General features: G+C 40.5%; 2 protein-coding genes across 2 annotated transcripts; both read left to right on the top strand.

Moving 5' to 3' along the window:
- Positions 1-450: 450 nt before the first annotated feature.
- On the top strand, positions 451-5,319 carry LOC116708269 (extracellular calcium-sensing receptor-like). The gene is made up of 9 exons (XM_032546130.1): positions 451-752; positions 1,031-1,325; positions 1,420-1,709; positions 1,808-2,103; positions 2,742-2,874; positions 3,323-3,395; positions 3,509-3,730; positions 3,818-3,941; positions 4,011-5,319. The coding sequence occupies exons 1-9, from the start codon at positions 457-459 to the stop codon at positions 4,907-4,909; spliced, it is 2,628 nt and encodes an 875-aa protein (XP_032402021.1). The 5' UTR covers positions 451-456; the 3' UTR covers positions 4,910-5,319.
- Positions 5,320-8,795: 3,476 nt separating this feature from the next.
- On the top strand, positions 8,796-13,334 carry LOC116708268 (extracellular calcium-sensing receptor-like). Its single transcript, XM_032546129.1, has 8 exons — positions 8,796-9,084; positions 9,367-9,661; positions 9,756-10,045; positions 10,139-10,434; positions 11,076-11,281; positions 11,395-11,616; positions 11,704-11,827; positions 11,899-13,334. Exons 1-8 carry the CDS (start codon positions 8,978-8,980, stop codon positions 12,795-12,797), a joined length of 2,439 nt encoding a protein of 812 aa, XP_032402020.1. The 5' UTR covers positions 8,796-8,977; the 3' UTR covers positions 12,798-13,334.
- Positions 13,335-13,373: the final 39 nt, after the last annotated feature.

Genomic DNA, 13,373 nt, shown 5'->3' with positions numbered 1-13,373 from the left:
TAAAAATAGCTTTAATTCACACTGCAGTGTCAAACTTGAGCTATATTTTTTTTGAGAGTTTTAGCTAAGCACTTCCTCTAACAGGCTCAAATACTTCCTCTTTGCCAATGTAGATAATAATGACATTAATCTGAAGGTATTACAGAGTTGCCCCAAAACTATTTGTATGCAAGTTAAATTATTCGACACAATTAAAAGCAAGAGTGAACAGCTGAAGACCTGTAGAGTACAAAACATACTTTCATACGCCACCGAAAAAAAAAAAAATTAGCCCAACCAAAGCGAATTCAGTCAGTTGGAGGCGGTGCTTTTGAACCAATTAAGTTCAAGAAAAATCATTCTATACACTTTATCAAAGATGACTGGTGATGTCATGCGTTTTCCAATGATCACCTGATCTGTTGTGTGCCGTAAAAGACCAATAAAACACACTAGCTGCCTACACACGCTTGGAGAATGGAGATTGGCCTGAGATTAGCAGTGAGTTTGTTCAACCTGTTAATTGCAGTTGTTGCTGGCTCCTTTAATGATGACGTGGTAAGAACCATTCAGTCAGCAGACGCTCTGAACGGTGCTGGTGTCAGCGCCGAGGCTCCATTGGTGAAATGTAGCCTGCAGGGTTCTGCCCGTCTGCCTGCCTTTTCCATGGATGGGGACTTTGTGATTGGAGGGGCTTTCTTTATTCACTACCAAATGCACACACTGGTAAACAACTACACCACAAAGCCTGAGCTGCCGAGATGCACAGGAAGGTTAGTAAGAGGGAGAAATGTTGCAAATTATGTGTCATTTTGTTATGATCTCCAAAGAAAATATATCTTTACAGTTGCATAGATGTAGCTATAGATTTATTGATGATAACTTCAATGTGGGCTCAGCTTTATTCAAGTAAAATGTTAAAATCTCTGTTATCAAATTGTTAATACACCATTCCTATTTAGTTTTTTCCACAACTTGCTCATACTGTTTTTCAGGGTTTTTATCTATTATTAATACTTTTATGTCGGGGTTAACATTTCATTCTGTGCAGCTTTAATGCCCGGGATCTGCGCTTCTCCCGCACAATGATCTTTGCAATTGAGGAGATAAACAACAGCACAGAGCTGCTGCCTGGCATCAGACTGGGTTATCAGATCTATGACACATGCTCCGCCGTGCCAGTAGCTGTACATGTGGCATTTCAGCTGTCAAACGGTCAGGACCCTGTGTTTTACAAAGGAGATAATTGTTCTCAGTCTGGAGTGGTGGTGGCTGCTGTGGGAGACTCTGGATCCACTCCATCCATCAGCATGTCACGCATCATGGGGTCATTCAACATCCCTCTGGTAGGAAAAAACAGGTTCATTGCAAACAGAAACTCTAATACACATATTCTCTATCACATCTTTGTTTTGTTTTTTTAAATCTTTCCTCCTGCAGGTGAGTCACTTTGCCACCTGTGCCTGCCTGTCGGACAAACAACAGTTCCCTACTTTTTTCAGAACGATTCCCAGTGATTATTACCAAGCCGCTGCGCTGGCCAAACTGGTGAAACACTTTGGTTGGACTTGGATAGGAGCCGTCCATTCGGACTCAGATTATGGAAATAATGGCATGGCCTCTTTTCTAGAAGCAGCACTCAGAGAGGGGATCTGTGTGGAGTACATTGAGTCTTTTTATAGAAGCAACCCACAAAGCAAGATCCAAAGAGTTGCAGATGTTATCCGTAGGTTTGTACATTGATTTTTTTTTTTCCTGTCAATTTTGTAATTTGAATATGATTTTAAAGATTACCTCAGTCTGAGCACTAAACACTTTGTCTTTTCAGTTCAACAGCAGTGGTTGTTGTAGCGTTTACAGCTGTTGGAGAAACGAAAGTTCTGCTGGAGGAACTGGCCCGGGATCCTCCTCCACCTCGTCAGTGGATCGCGAGCGAAGCCTGGATAACTGACTCAAACCTGATGAGATTCAGTTTCTGCACAGGGGCCATCGGTGTTGCTATTCAGAAATCTGTGGTCCCAGGTCTGAGAGATTTCCTTTTAAATCTCTCTCCCTCTGAAGTTTCTGCGTCCTCAGTTCTCACTGAGTTCTGGGAGGATGCGTTCAACTGCAGCCTGACAAAAGGTGAGAAAGTTTTATCTCTTTTTCCCTCAGTTTGTTTTCGGTGTAATCACACAAACTAGTAACTGTATGCATTATATTAAACAAAACAATTGTTTTCACTTGATGATACTTGACACATAATTGGTAAGAAATGTTTTCCAGTCATTTCTCAGGGTGTGAATTGCTCCTTCTGCTGTTATTAGATGTACCAGTTTCATGTTTCTTTAATTGATTTGGATCAAAGTGTTGATTTGAAATACCCCAAGTAATATATATTTGTAAAAAAACACTCCCAGACTTTATTTATTGTATACGAAACATAATTTTCAAATTAATCAAGTACAATGGCACATTTATTTTATAGTCTAACAGTTGTCAGTCATAAATTTAAGCAGTAATATAAAACTTTCAAACTATTTGTGAAAGAATAAGGTGTACTCTGAACCACCAAGTTACTAATTTTATGTTAACCTACAATATTGTAATTTGTGTGAAAGTTTGGCTGTTTAGTCTTGAAAAGAAAACTCAAAGTTGTATAATAGTTAGCGTGCTATAACCTGAGACTATGTGCAATAAAACTAAATTATTAGCATGATTGTTTGAACAATTTCAAATTGTCTCTTTACATAATTTTTATTCACTAATTTATTTCTCCTCAGCTTCTAAACAAAACAAGAGAGTGTGTGATGGAACTGAAGATCTAAAAACCCTTAAAAGTCCGTACACTGAAACATCTCAGTTAAGAGTTTCTAACATGGTGTACAAGGCTGTTTATGCAATAGCGCATGCTATACACAATGTAATATGTCCATCCATCCATCCATCCATCTTCTTCCGCTTATCCGAGGTCGGGTCGCGGGGGTAGCAGCTTCAGAAGGGAGGCCCAGACTTCCCTCTCCCCAGCCACTTCTTCTAGCTCCTCCGGGGGAATCCCGAGGCGTTCCCAGGCCAGCCGAGAGACATAGTCCCTCCAGCGTGTCCTGGGTCTTCCCCGGGGCCTCCTCCCGGTGGGACGTGCCCGGAACACCTCACCAGGGAGGCGTCTAGGAGGCATCCTGACCAGATGCCCGAGCCACCTCAACTGGCTCCTCTCGATGTGAAGGAGCAGCGGCTCTACTCTGAGTCCCTCCCGGATAACTGAGCTTCTCACCCTATCTCTAAGGGAGAGCCCAGCCACCCTACGGAGAAAACCCATTTCGGCCGCTTGTATCCGCGATCTCGTTCTTTCATATTACATTCCTCACAATGTAATATGTGAGGAAACAAATGCAACCAGACAATGTAATAAATACATCAGACTGGAGCCCCAACAGGTCAGCTTGATTAATAAGTAAATGCCAGAGTTTAAAATCTGTTGTAAATTTCTTCTTTATTCATTTCTAACCTTGCTATTGATTTCTTACTGTCTCCTTTTCTTGGTTCGTAGGTTTTAACTGAACTAAAGAAAGTAAACTTTTCTCGAAATGGCTATCATGTGTCATTCGATGTTAATGGGGACCCCATAGCTTTTTATGAGCTGGTAAACTGGCAAAAGAGTGAGAAAGGTGTTATTGAGCCGGTAACAGTGGGATACTACGATGCATCACTGCAGAGGGGGGAACAGTTTCGTATCAACAGGAACCTAACCTGGCTGGAAGATGGCACACAAGTACTTTAATTTATCAAATGAAGAAGTTGCGAACTAGTTAGACTAGAATTTTGCATAATAATTGTTTAAATGTTGCCTCTGTTTCAGGTTCCAGTGTCAGTTTGCTCAGAGAGTTGTCCTCCAGGAACTCGTAAAGTGTTGCAGAAAGGAAAACCAATCTGCTGCTATGACTGTATACCATGTCCTGAAGGAGAGATCAGTAATATGACAGGTACATTTATTTTCTATGTAAATCACTTCATGAAAATATGAACTGTTGTAATGGCTGTTTTTTTTTTAGATGCTCCAGATTGCTTCCTGTGTCCCAGAGAGTTCTGGCCTAATGCAGGGAAGAACAATTGTTTTCCTAAACCTGTGGAGTTTCTTTCCTTCGATGAAGTCCTGTCAATCATCCTGGCTGTATTCTCTGTTAGTGGAGCCTTTCTGGCCATCATGACAGCAGTGATTTTCTTCTATCACAGAACAACTCCAATTGTCAGAGCCAACAACTCTGAGCTGAGTTTCCTACTTCTTTTTGCTTTGACTCTGTGTTTCTTATGTTCACTAACTTTCATTGGAGCCCCCTCTGAGTGGTCCTGCATGCTGCGGCACACAGCGTTTGGCATCACATTTGTTCTCTGTATCTCCTGTGTTCTTGGAAAAACTATAGTGGTTCTAATGGCCTTTAAAGCTACACTTCCTGGTAGTAATGCAATGAAATGGTTTGGTCCTCCACAGCAAAGAATGACTGTAGTGGTTCTCACATTTATTCAGGTTATAATATGTATCATTTGGTTGGTTGTGAGTCCTCCCTTCCCAGTGAAAAATCTGACCACCTACAAGGAGAAGATCATCCTGGAATGTGCGTTAGGCTCTGCTGTTGGTTTCTGGGCTGTGCTCGGCTACATCGGCCTGCTGGCTGTGTTTTGCTTTGTGTTAGCTGTTCTAGCTCGGAAACTACCTGATAATTTCAATGAAGCCAAGATGATAACCTTCAGCATGTTGATATTCTGTGCAGTCTGGATCACCTTCATCCCAGCTTATGTCAGCTCTCCTGGAAAATTTACTGTGGCTGTGGAGATATTTGCTATTCTGGCCTCCAGTTTTGCACTGATACTGTGTATATTTGCTCCAAAGTGTTTCATCATTTTGATTCAGCCGGAGAAGAACACCAAGAAATTTCTCATGAACAAAAACTAATCCCACATTGTCAAAGACTTGAAAACACAATCACTTTTTAAGCAGAGGTGATGGCAACTCATTTAATTTCAAAAAGTTCTAGAATTGGAATTCTTAACATAATTTTAGTAAATTAAGACATTTCATATGACTACACTAGACTGACATGGCGTTTGTATATGTTAAAAAAAGAAGCAGCAAGGAACACATGTAGAAACAGGCAAATTCTGCCGTATGCACGAAAAAAGCAAATAAATTGAAGTGTGATTTAAATTAAAAAATGTAGATGTTTTTACTTGGTGTCTGTAAACTTTTGGTTTCAACTGTATTCCCTATCTGTGATACGTGGCAGAATAATTTCCGGTTCAAAAGTCAACTGCGCTGTTATCCAATCAGTGATAGCCCTTGCTTTTCACTGCAGCCACTTCTTGTTTTTTTCCCTTCTTACATAATAGTTGTGTAACCTGGTGGACAACAGTGTTTATATAAAATAGCTGTAAATTCCCACCCGCTTCTGGCCCTTGAATGCATCATGCCCAGTTTCCCCACCTTCACTTCCGTTCGCAGCGTCGTCGGGCTCATTAGTGTGTATATAAGCACCAGGTGTTCCCGCCAAGTGTAGAGAGTCGGATGAGCGCTGGCGCCGCCAATTTTTGGCTCCTGCACATTTGTGCTGCTGGTAGGATAAATGGATTTTTGTTGTCACCCGTGTTTGGTTCTGTGCAATGTTAGGTCGCTTTTTATATTGTTGCTACTGTTAAAGAGGAAAGTTATTATGTTAGCTTAAATTTTGGAAAAGCATGGCTCTCCTTTTCCTCCTGTTAGCCGGGTCGCGAGCGGATGTCATCACGGCTGCAAAAGTACGGCGAAACAGAATGACGTCACAGATCACAGAGTTTAATCTCATACAAAGCAATCGACAACAAAGCTGCAGAGATACAGAGATATGCATTTTCTCATGAAAATAAAAACACACAAGGGAAGACAGACGAACACAAAACATATAAGACAGACAAAGGCGCCCTCGTGGAGAAAAGATGAAAAAAAACTCTCTCAGCCCCTCTCCGGTGCTGCCCTGAAATTTTAACCAAAGAGGCGTTTCCCTATTTAATATATGCAAAGAAGGCGTTCTGCTCTTCGACCAATTAGAACTCCCTCAGGCCCCCAAAGAAAGTTGTGACTTCCTGATTTATAGCAAAGGTGTCTGTTTTTTTTATCTAAGCAAAGGCGGACCACTTCGTGCCCATCGCTGCCTGATACGGAAGATCCCTGGCGCCAAACGTCCTAAGATGAGATTTCACAGACACCTCCGTAGTCCCCACTTCCATTGGAATGCAAATTTATTGCTCTAGTGTGGGGGAGGCAAAGGGCCCTGCTCTGTCTGCTTACCGCATCTCAGACGAGACCTGTTCCAAATAAGAGTATTGTATATAACTGTTACACATGTCGTAGATTAACTGTATTAAGCGCCAACAAATAATCATTTTCCTTTACACTACCATCTTTCTGACGTGCTTTCTGGGATGCATTTCAGTGGTTCTTTGCTGCAGCATCTGAAAGTACGCTGTTGTGTGGCTGATTAAGGCAACAGTTTTTCATCTGTGACCAGCGGGGGGGAGGTCTTTTTAAACAAGATGCACCAGAACACAGAATAGTCCACAATATTTTTATTAAACAATTTCATTAAAACATTTCTCTTTTTTTAAAAAAAAAAGAAACATGACTTCAGGGCTACTACTCGGTCCCTGGAAAGAAAAGGGATTATGTGAAATAAAGGCAATTTAAATTATTCCAAAAAGATAAATAAACAAAACATGCAATGCAAAAGAAAACAAATTAGTAAATCAAAACAAAAGCAAACTCATTAGTAATTTCAATAATAAGCAAACAAACTGTAAAAGGAAAAAACACAAGCACTTCAAACGGTGGAACAAATTGTCATTGTCCAATTTCAATGCCTTTCGATGGGGCCAGAGGAGTCCTGCCCCGCTCGCTCAGCCTGTCCAAGCAGCAACAGGTTTTGTTCAGAGCGGCCCAAACAAACACCGGCAAAACAAGACAGCAGAGCGTCCAAGCGCTGCAACTCCAAAACAATCCTAAACCAGAAAACTCATTAGAAAACCTGTGAATTCAGGTAAAGTAAATTAACATCTAAACCGGTAGCTTACCTAGGAGTGGAAGCACAGCCGACCAGGAAGGGAGAGGATCAGCAGGCGAGGACTTGATGGAAGCCGCAACAACCTCCAGATGCAGCCGCTAACGCCAGCAGAGCAACGCTGCAGAAACGCACGGCAGGTATAGCAAAAAAAAAAAACTAACCACAATCCCAGCCCAGATGGTACAAATGGCACTTAAGATTCAGATGAGTGGATCAAGCACACCAGCCACTTTCTGCAGCCGACATGTAGTAAGGGAAACAAAGACACACGGACCTTCTTCTTCTTGTTTAAATTTATTGGCGGTTGGCAAAAAACGTTGGGTGAGCATTACCGCCACTTACTGGTATGGAGTGTCACACGCACCTTGCAGCGGCCTGCTCGGCTATAAAGCTATCTGCCCCGCCCACCAATCAACGGCGCGCTTCTTACTACACCTGGTGCACAGAGTTGGGAGGGTGGAACACCATCCCACCACATTACCTTAAGTGGTTTTATTATTGTCAGCAGACACTTTATTGTTGTTTTTGGCATTACAGATTGCTGATGTTGCATATTGTGCTCTCACCTGGGTGCATTTTTTTTATGCTTTCGGTTAAATTGTTAATAGGTTGAGCTAAAGAGCTGGAGTTGTAGCACAGGCACCACAAAACCAAACTGTTAGTTCATATTTTGTTGTTTTATTTTATGAATCAGCTGATTGGGCGCAGCGTCATAGGACTGGGCTGACGCAACGTGAGATTTGGCTTTTTTTGTGTGTTTTGTCCAACATCATTTTGTGTCCTTAATTTGCGTGGTTACTAATTTAGTTTGCAGTTGTTTTTGTTTTAAGTCTCAAATTGCTTCTTGTGTCCTGAGTTGCTGTGCTCTAATGGGTTTTAAACTAGAATAATAAAGTATTTTTAATATTGTAAAAGAATGTATAAATTAAATATATTTTGTATGTTATTCCTGTTTCCTCATTTTAAGCCAGACCTACCTGTGTACTGTTAATTGGGAACCCTAGGCTACTTGATATTTAAGAAGTCTACCAGTTGGCTTTAGGGCCACGTCCTCCGTCACAATCCCGGTTCTTCCCCCGTGTTACAGTTGGTATAAGAATTAATTAGTTAGCTTAAAGTTGCAGTAGGGAGTTTTAAGAAAAGCGCTGACTTAGCCCATTGTAAGGGGATAATAAAATATATTTTTTAAATAAAAATGTTTTTATTTTTTTTTTAAAAACATACCTTCCGCAACTTTAATGGTGAAATACATTAGTTTAACCTGCCCGTAACATTACCTTGTGTGATTAAAAATAGCTTTAATTCACACTGCAGTGTCAAACTTGAGCTATATTTTTTTTGAGAGTTTTAGCTAAGCACTTCCTCTAACAGGCTCAAATACTTCCTCTTTGCCAATGTAGATAATGACATTAATCTGAAGGTATTACAGAGTTGCCCCAAAACTATTTGTATGCAAGTTAAATTATTTGACACAATTAAAAGCAAGAGTGAACAGCTGAAGACCTGTAGAGTACAAAACATACTTTCATACGCCACCGAAAAAAAAAAAAAAATCAGCCCAACCAAAGCGAATTCAGTCAGTTGGAGGCGGTGCTTTTGAACCAATTAAGTCCAAGAAAAATCATTCTATACACTTTATCAAAGATGACTGGTGATGTCATGCGTTTTCCAATGATCACCTGATCTGTTGTGTGCCGTAAAAGACCAATAAAACACACTAGCTGCCTACACACGCTTGGAGAATGGAGATTGGCCTGAGATTAGCAGTGAGTTTGTTCAACCTGTTAATTGCAGTTGTTGCTGGCTCCTTTAATGATGACGTGGTAAGAACCATTCAGTCAACAGACGCTCTGAACGGTGCTGGTGTCAGCGCCGAGGCTCCATTGGTGAAATGTAGCCTGCAGGGTTCTGCCCGTCTGCCTGCCTTTTCCATGGATGGGGACTTTGTGATTGGAGGGGCTTTCTTTATTCACTACCAAATGCACACACTGGTAAACAACTACACCACAAAGCCTGAGCTACCGAGATGCACAGGAAGGTTAGTAAGAGGGAGAAATGTTGCAAATTATGTGTAATTATGTTATGATCTCCAAAGAAAATATATCTTTACCGTTGCATAGATGTAGCTATAGATTTATTGATGATAACCTCAATGTGGGCTCAGCTTCATTCAAGTAACATGTTAAAATCTCATACTCTGTTATCAAATTGTTAATAATCCTATTTATTTTTTTCCACAACTTGCTCATACTGTTTTTCAGTTGTTTTTTTTTTTATTATTAATACTTTTCTGTCGGGGTTAACATTTCATTCTGTGCAGTTTTAACGCCCGGGATCTGCGCTTCTCCCGCACAATGATCTTTGCAATTGAGGAGATAAACAACAGCACAGAGCTGCTGCCTGGCATCAGACTGGGTTATCAGATCTATGACACATGCTCCGCCGTGCCAGTAGCTGTACATGTGGCATTTCAGCTGTCAAACGGTCAGGACCCTGTGTTTTACAAAGGAGATAATTGTTCTCAGTCTGGAGTGGTGGTGGCTGCTGTGGGAGACTCTGGATCCACTCCATCCATCAGCATGTCACGCATCATGGGGTCATTCAACATCCCTCTGGTAGGAAAAAACAGGTTCATTGCAAACAGAAACTCTAATACACATATTCTCTATCACATCTTTGCTTTGTTTTTTTAAATCTTTCCTCCTGCAGGTGAGTCACTTTGCCACCTGTGCCTGCCTGTCTGATAAACAGGAGTACCCGACCTTTTTCAGAACGATTCCCAGTGATTATTATCAAGCCGCTGCGCTGGCCAAACTGGTGAAACACTTTGGTTGGACCTGGATCGGAGCCGTCCATTCAGACTCAGATTATGGAAATTACGGCATAGCAACTTTTCTTGACACGGCACGCAGAGAGGGGATCTGTGTGGAGTACATCGAATCCTTCGACTGGACCCACCCACAGAGCAAAATCCGAAAAGTCGCCGATGCTGTCCGGAGGTTTTTTTTGCGTCACTCGCTTATGTCATATGTGTTTGTATACATGTGACTCAGCAAATGATTAGTAATATGACTGAATTTCTGTTTCTTCAGTTCAACAGCAACGGTAGTCGTGGCGTTTGCAGCTCCTGGAGACATGAAAATCCTCTTTGAAGAGCTGGCATGGCAGCCAGCTCCACCTCGTCAGTGGATTGGAAGCGAGGCCTGGATAACTGACCCAAACCTGATGAGATTCAGTTTCTGCACAGGGGCCATCGGTGTTGCTATTCAGAAATCTGTGGTCCCAGGTTTGAGAGACTTCCTTTTAAATCTCTCTCCCTCTGAAGTTTCTGCGTCCTCAGTTCTCACTGAGTTCTGGGAGGATGCGTTCAACTGCAGCCTGACAAAAGGTGAGAAAGTTTTATTTCTTTTTCCCTCAGTTTGTTTTCGGTGTAATCACACAAACTAGTAACTGTATGCGTTACATTAAACAAAACAATTGTTTTCACTTGATGATACTTGACACATAATTGGTAAGAAATGTTTTCCAGTCATTTCTCAGGGTGTGAATTGCTCCTTCTGCTGTTATTAGATGTGCCAGTTTCATGTTTCTTTATTTGATTTGGATCAAAGTGTTGATTTGAAATACCCCAAGTAATATATATTTGTAAAAAAAACACTCCCAGACTTTTTATTTATTGTATACGAAACATAATTTTCAAATTAATCAAGTACAATGGCAATTTTTTTTTATAGTCTAACAGTTGTCAGTCATAAATTTAAGCAGTAATATAAAACTGTCAAACTGTTTGTGAAAGAATAAGGTGTACTCTGAACCACCAAGTTACTAATTTTATGTTAATCCACAATATTGTAATTTTTGTGAAAGTTTGGCTGTTTAGTCTTGAAAAGAAAACTCAAAGTTGTATAATAGTTAGCGTGCTATAACCTGAGACTATGTGCAATAAAACTAAATTATTAGCATGATTGCTTGATCAATTTCAGATTGTCTCTTTACATCATTTTTATTCACTAATTTATTTCTCCTCAGCTTCTAAACTAAACAAGAGAGTGTGTGATGGAACTGAAGATCTAAAAACCCTTAAAAGTCCGTACACTGAAACATCTCAGTTAAGAGTTTCTAACATGGTGTACAAGGCTGTTTATGCAATAGCACATGCTATACACAATGTAATATGTGAGGAAACAAATGCAACCAGACAATGTAATAAATACATCAGACTGGAGCCCCAACAGGTCAGCTTGAATAATAAGTAAATGCCAGAGTTTAAAATCTGTTGTAAATTTCTTCTTTATTCATTTCTAACCTTGCTATTGATTTCTTACTGTCTCCTTTTCTTGGTTCGTAGGTTTTAACTGAACTAAAGAAAGTAAACTTTTCTCGAAATGGCTATCATGTGTCGTTCGATGTTAATGGGGACCCCATAGCTTTTTATGAGCTGGTAAACTGGCAAAAGACTGAGAAAGGTGTTATTGAGCCGGTAACAGTGGGATACTACGATGCATCACTGCAGAGGGGGGAACAGTTTCGTATCAACAGGAACCTAACCTGGCTGGAAGATGGCACACAAGTACTTTAATTTATCAAATGAAGAAGTTGCGAACTAGTTAGACTAGAATTTTGCATAATAATTGTTTTAATGTTGCCTCTGTTTCAGGTTCCAGTGTCGGTTTGCTCAGAGAGTTGTCCTCCAGGAACTCGTAAAGTGTTGCAGAAAGGAAAACCAATCTGCTGCTATGACTGTATACCATGTCCTGAAGGAGAGATCAGTAATATGACAGGTACATTTATTTTCTATGTAAATCACTTCATGAAAATATGAACTGTTGTAATGGCTGCTTTTTTATTTTAGATGCTCCAGATTGCTTCCTGTGTCCCAGAGAGTTCTGGCCTAATGCAGGGAAGAACAATTGTTTTCCCAAACCTGTGGAGTTTCTTTCCTTCGATGAAGTCCTGTCAATCATCCTGGCTGTATTCTCTGTTAGTGGAGCCTTTCTGGCTATAATTACAGGATTGCTTTTCTTCCATCACAGAACAACCCCAATTGTCAGAGCCAACAACTCAGAGCTGAGCTTCCTGCTGCTCTTCTCTCTGACTCTGTGTTTCTTATGTTCATTAACTTTCATTGGAGCCCCCTCTGAGTGGTCCTGCATGCTGCGGCACACAGCGTTTGGCATCACATTTGTTCTCTGTATCTCCTGTGTTCTTGGGAAAACTATAGTGGTTCTAATGGCCTTTAAAGCTACACTTCCTGGTAGTAATGCAATGAAATGGTTTGGACCTGTACAACAAAGAATGACTGTAATGTCTGTAACCTTTATTCAGGTTATAATATGTATCATTTGGTTGGTTGTGAGTCCTCCCTTCCCAGTGAAAAATCTGACCACCTACAAGGAGAAGATCATCCTGGAATGTGCGTTAGGCTCTGCTGTTGGTTTCTGGGCTGTGCTCGGCTACATCGGCCTGCTGGCTCTGTTTTGCTTTGTGTTAGCTGTTCTAGCTCGGAAACTACCTGATAATTTTAACGAAGCCAAGATGATAACCTTCAGCATGTTGATATTCTGTGCAGTCTGGATCACCTTCATCCCAGCTTATGTCAGCTCTCCTGGAAAATTTACTGTGGCTGTGGAGATATTTGCTATTCTGGCCTCCAGTTTTGGACTGATACTGTGTATATTTGCTCCAAAGTGTTTCATCATTTTGATTCAGCCAGAAAAGAACACCAAGAAATATTTAATGAACAAAAAGTAGTAGTATACCATGTCTCGATTGAAATCAAAATGTGCGGTAAGCCATGTTGATGCAACTGCTAAACATTTGATCCAGCTTTATTTCTTTTCACGAAGCTTTAAAATATCAGAAATATCAGCCGCGTGACGTGCCGCTGAAGAGATTTTGTTGTTTGTGTTGTCTTGTTTCAAAAATAAATCCTGAAAAAAACTGTACAAAAAGTAATTTTGAGGGGTAAATTTTTGCTTGAATACTTAATTATCGACAGCTGTATTTAAATGCCACTCTCCAAAGATTAAAAACATCCTGAAATATGTTACTTATTTTCAAGGCTTATATCCAACTCATTAGCCTGACTACACGGTGCATCATACTGATTCAATGATGGGATGATTCACGGATCAGCAGTGACGGCGTGTTTGAAGAAAATGCTGCATGACTTTGAAAAAATCCTTTAATGGAGAAACTAACTATAAAAGTAATGTGATGTACACTTTGATGCTTTGCTTGTGATGGCTTTGTTTTCTTTATTGAAGAATATTAAAGAGTTTAATCATGTCTCCGTTCAGGCTGGATTGTAAATATTAACAGCTAAAA

Source organism: Xiphophorus hellerii, chromosome 18 (genome assembly GCF_003331165.1).
Source record: "Xiphophorus hellerii strain 12219 chromosome 18, Xiphophorus_hellerii-4.1, whole genome shotgun sequence".
NCBI lineage: Eukaryota > Metazoa > Chordata > Actinopteri > Cyprinodontiformes > Poeciliidae > Xiphophorus > Xiphophorus hellerii.
The sequence above is the reverse complement of the archived record's forward strand: the minus strand, read 5'-3'. Positions and strand labels throughout refer to the sequence as shown.

What these genes read in the sequence shown, in the direction of transcription:
- LOC116708269 (XM_032546130.1), top strand. Translation starts at nt 457, where the DNA reads ATGGAGATTGGCCTGAGATTAGCAGTGAGTTTGTTCAACCTGTTAATT. An exon ending in CTGCCGAGATGCACAGGAAG is followed by an intron (nt 753 to 1,030) that starts GTTAGTAAGAGG and finishes CATTCTGTGCAG; the next exon opens with CTTTAATGCCCGGGATCTGC. An exon ending in AGAGATCAGTAATATGACAG is followed by an intron (nt 3,942 to 4,010) that starts GTACATTTATTT and finishes TTTTTTTTTTAG; the next exon opens with ATGCTCCAGATTGCTTCCTG.
- LOC116708268 (XM_032546129.1), top strand. Translation starts at nt 8,978, where the DNA reads ATGGATGGGGACTTTGTGATTGGAGGGGCTTTCTTTATTCACTACCAA. An exon ending in GGTCATTCAACATCCCTCTG is followed by an intron (nt 9,662 to 9,755) that starts GTAGGAAAAAAC and finishes TTCCTCCTGCAG; the next exon opens with GTGAGTCACTTTGCCACCTG. An exon ending in CAACTGCAGCCTGACAAAAG is followed by an intron (nt 10,435 to 11,075) that starts GTGAGAAAGTTT and finishes ATTTCTCCTCAG; the next exon opens with CTTCTAAACTAAACAAGAGA.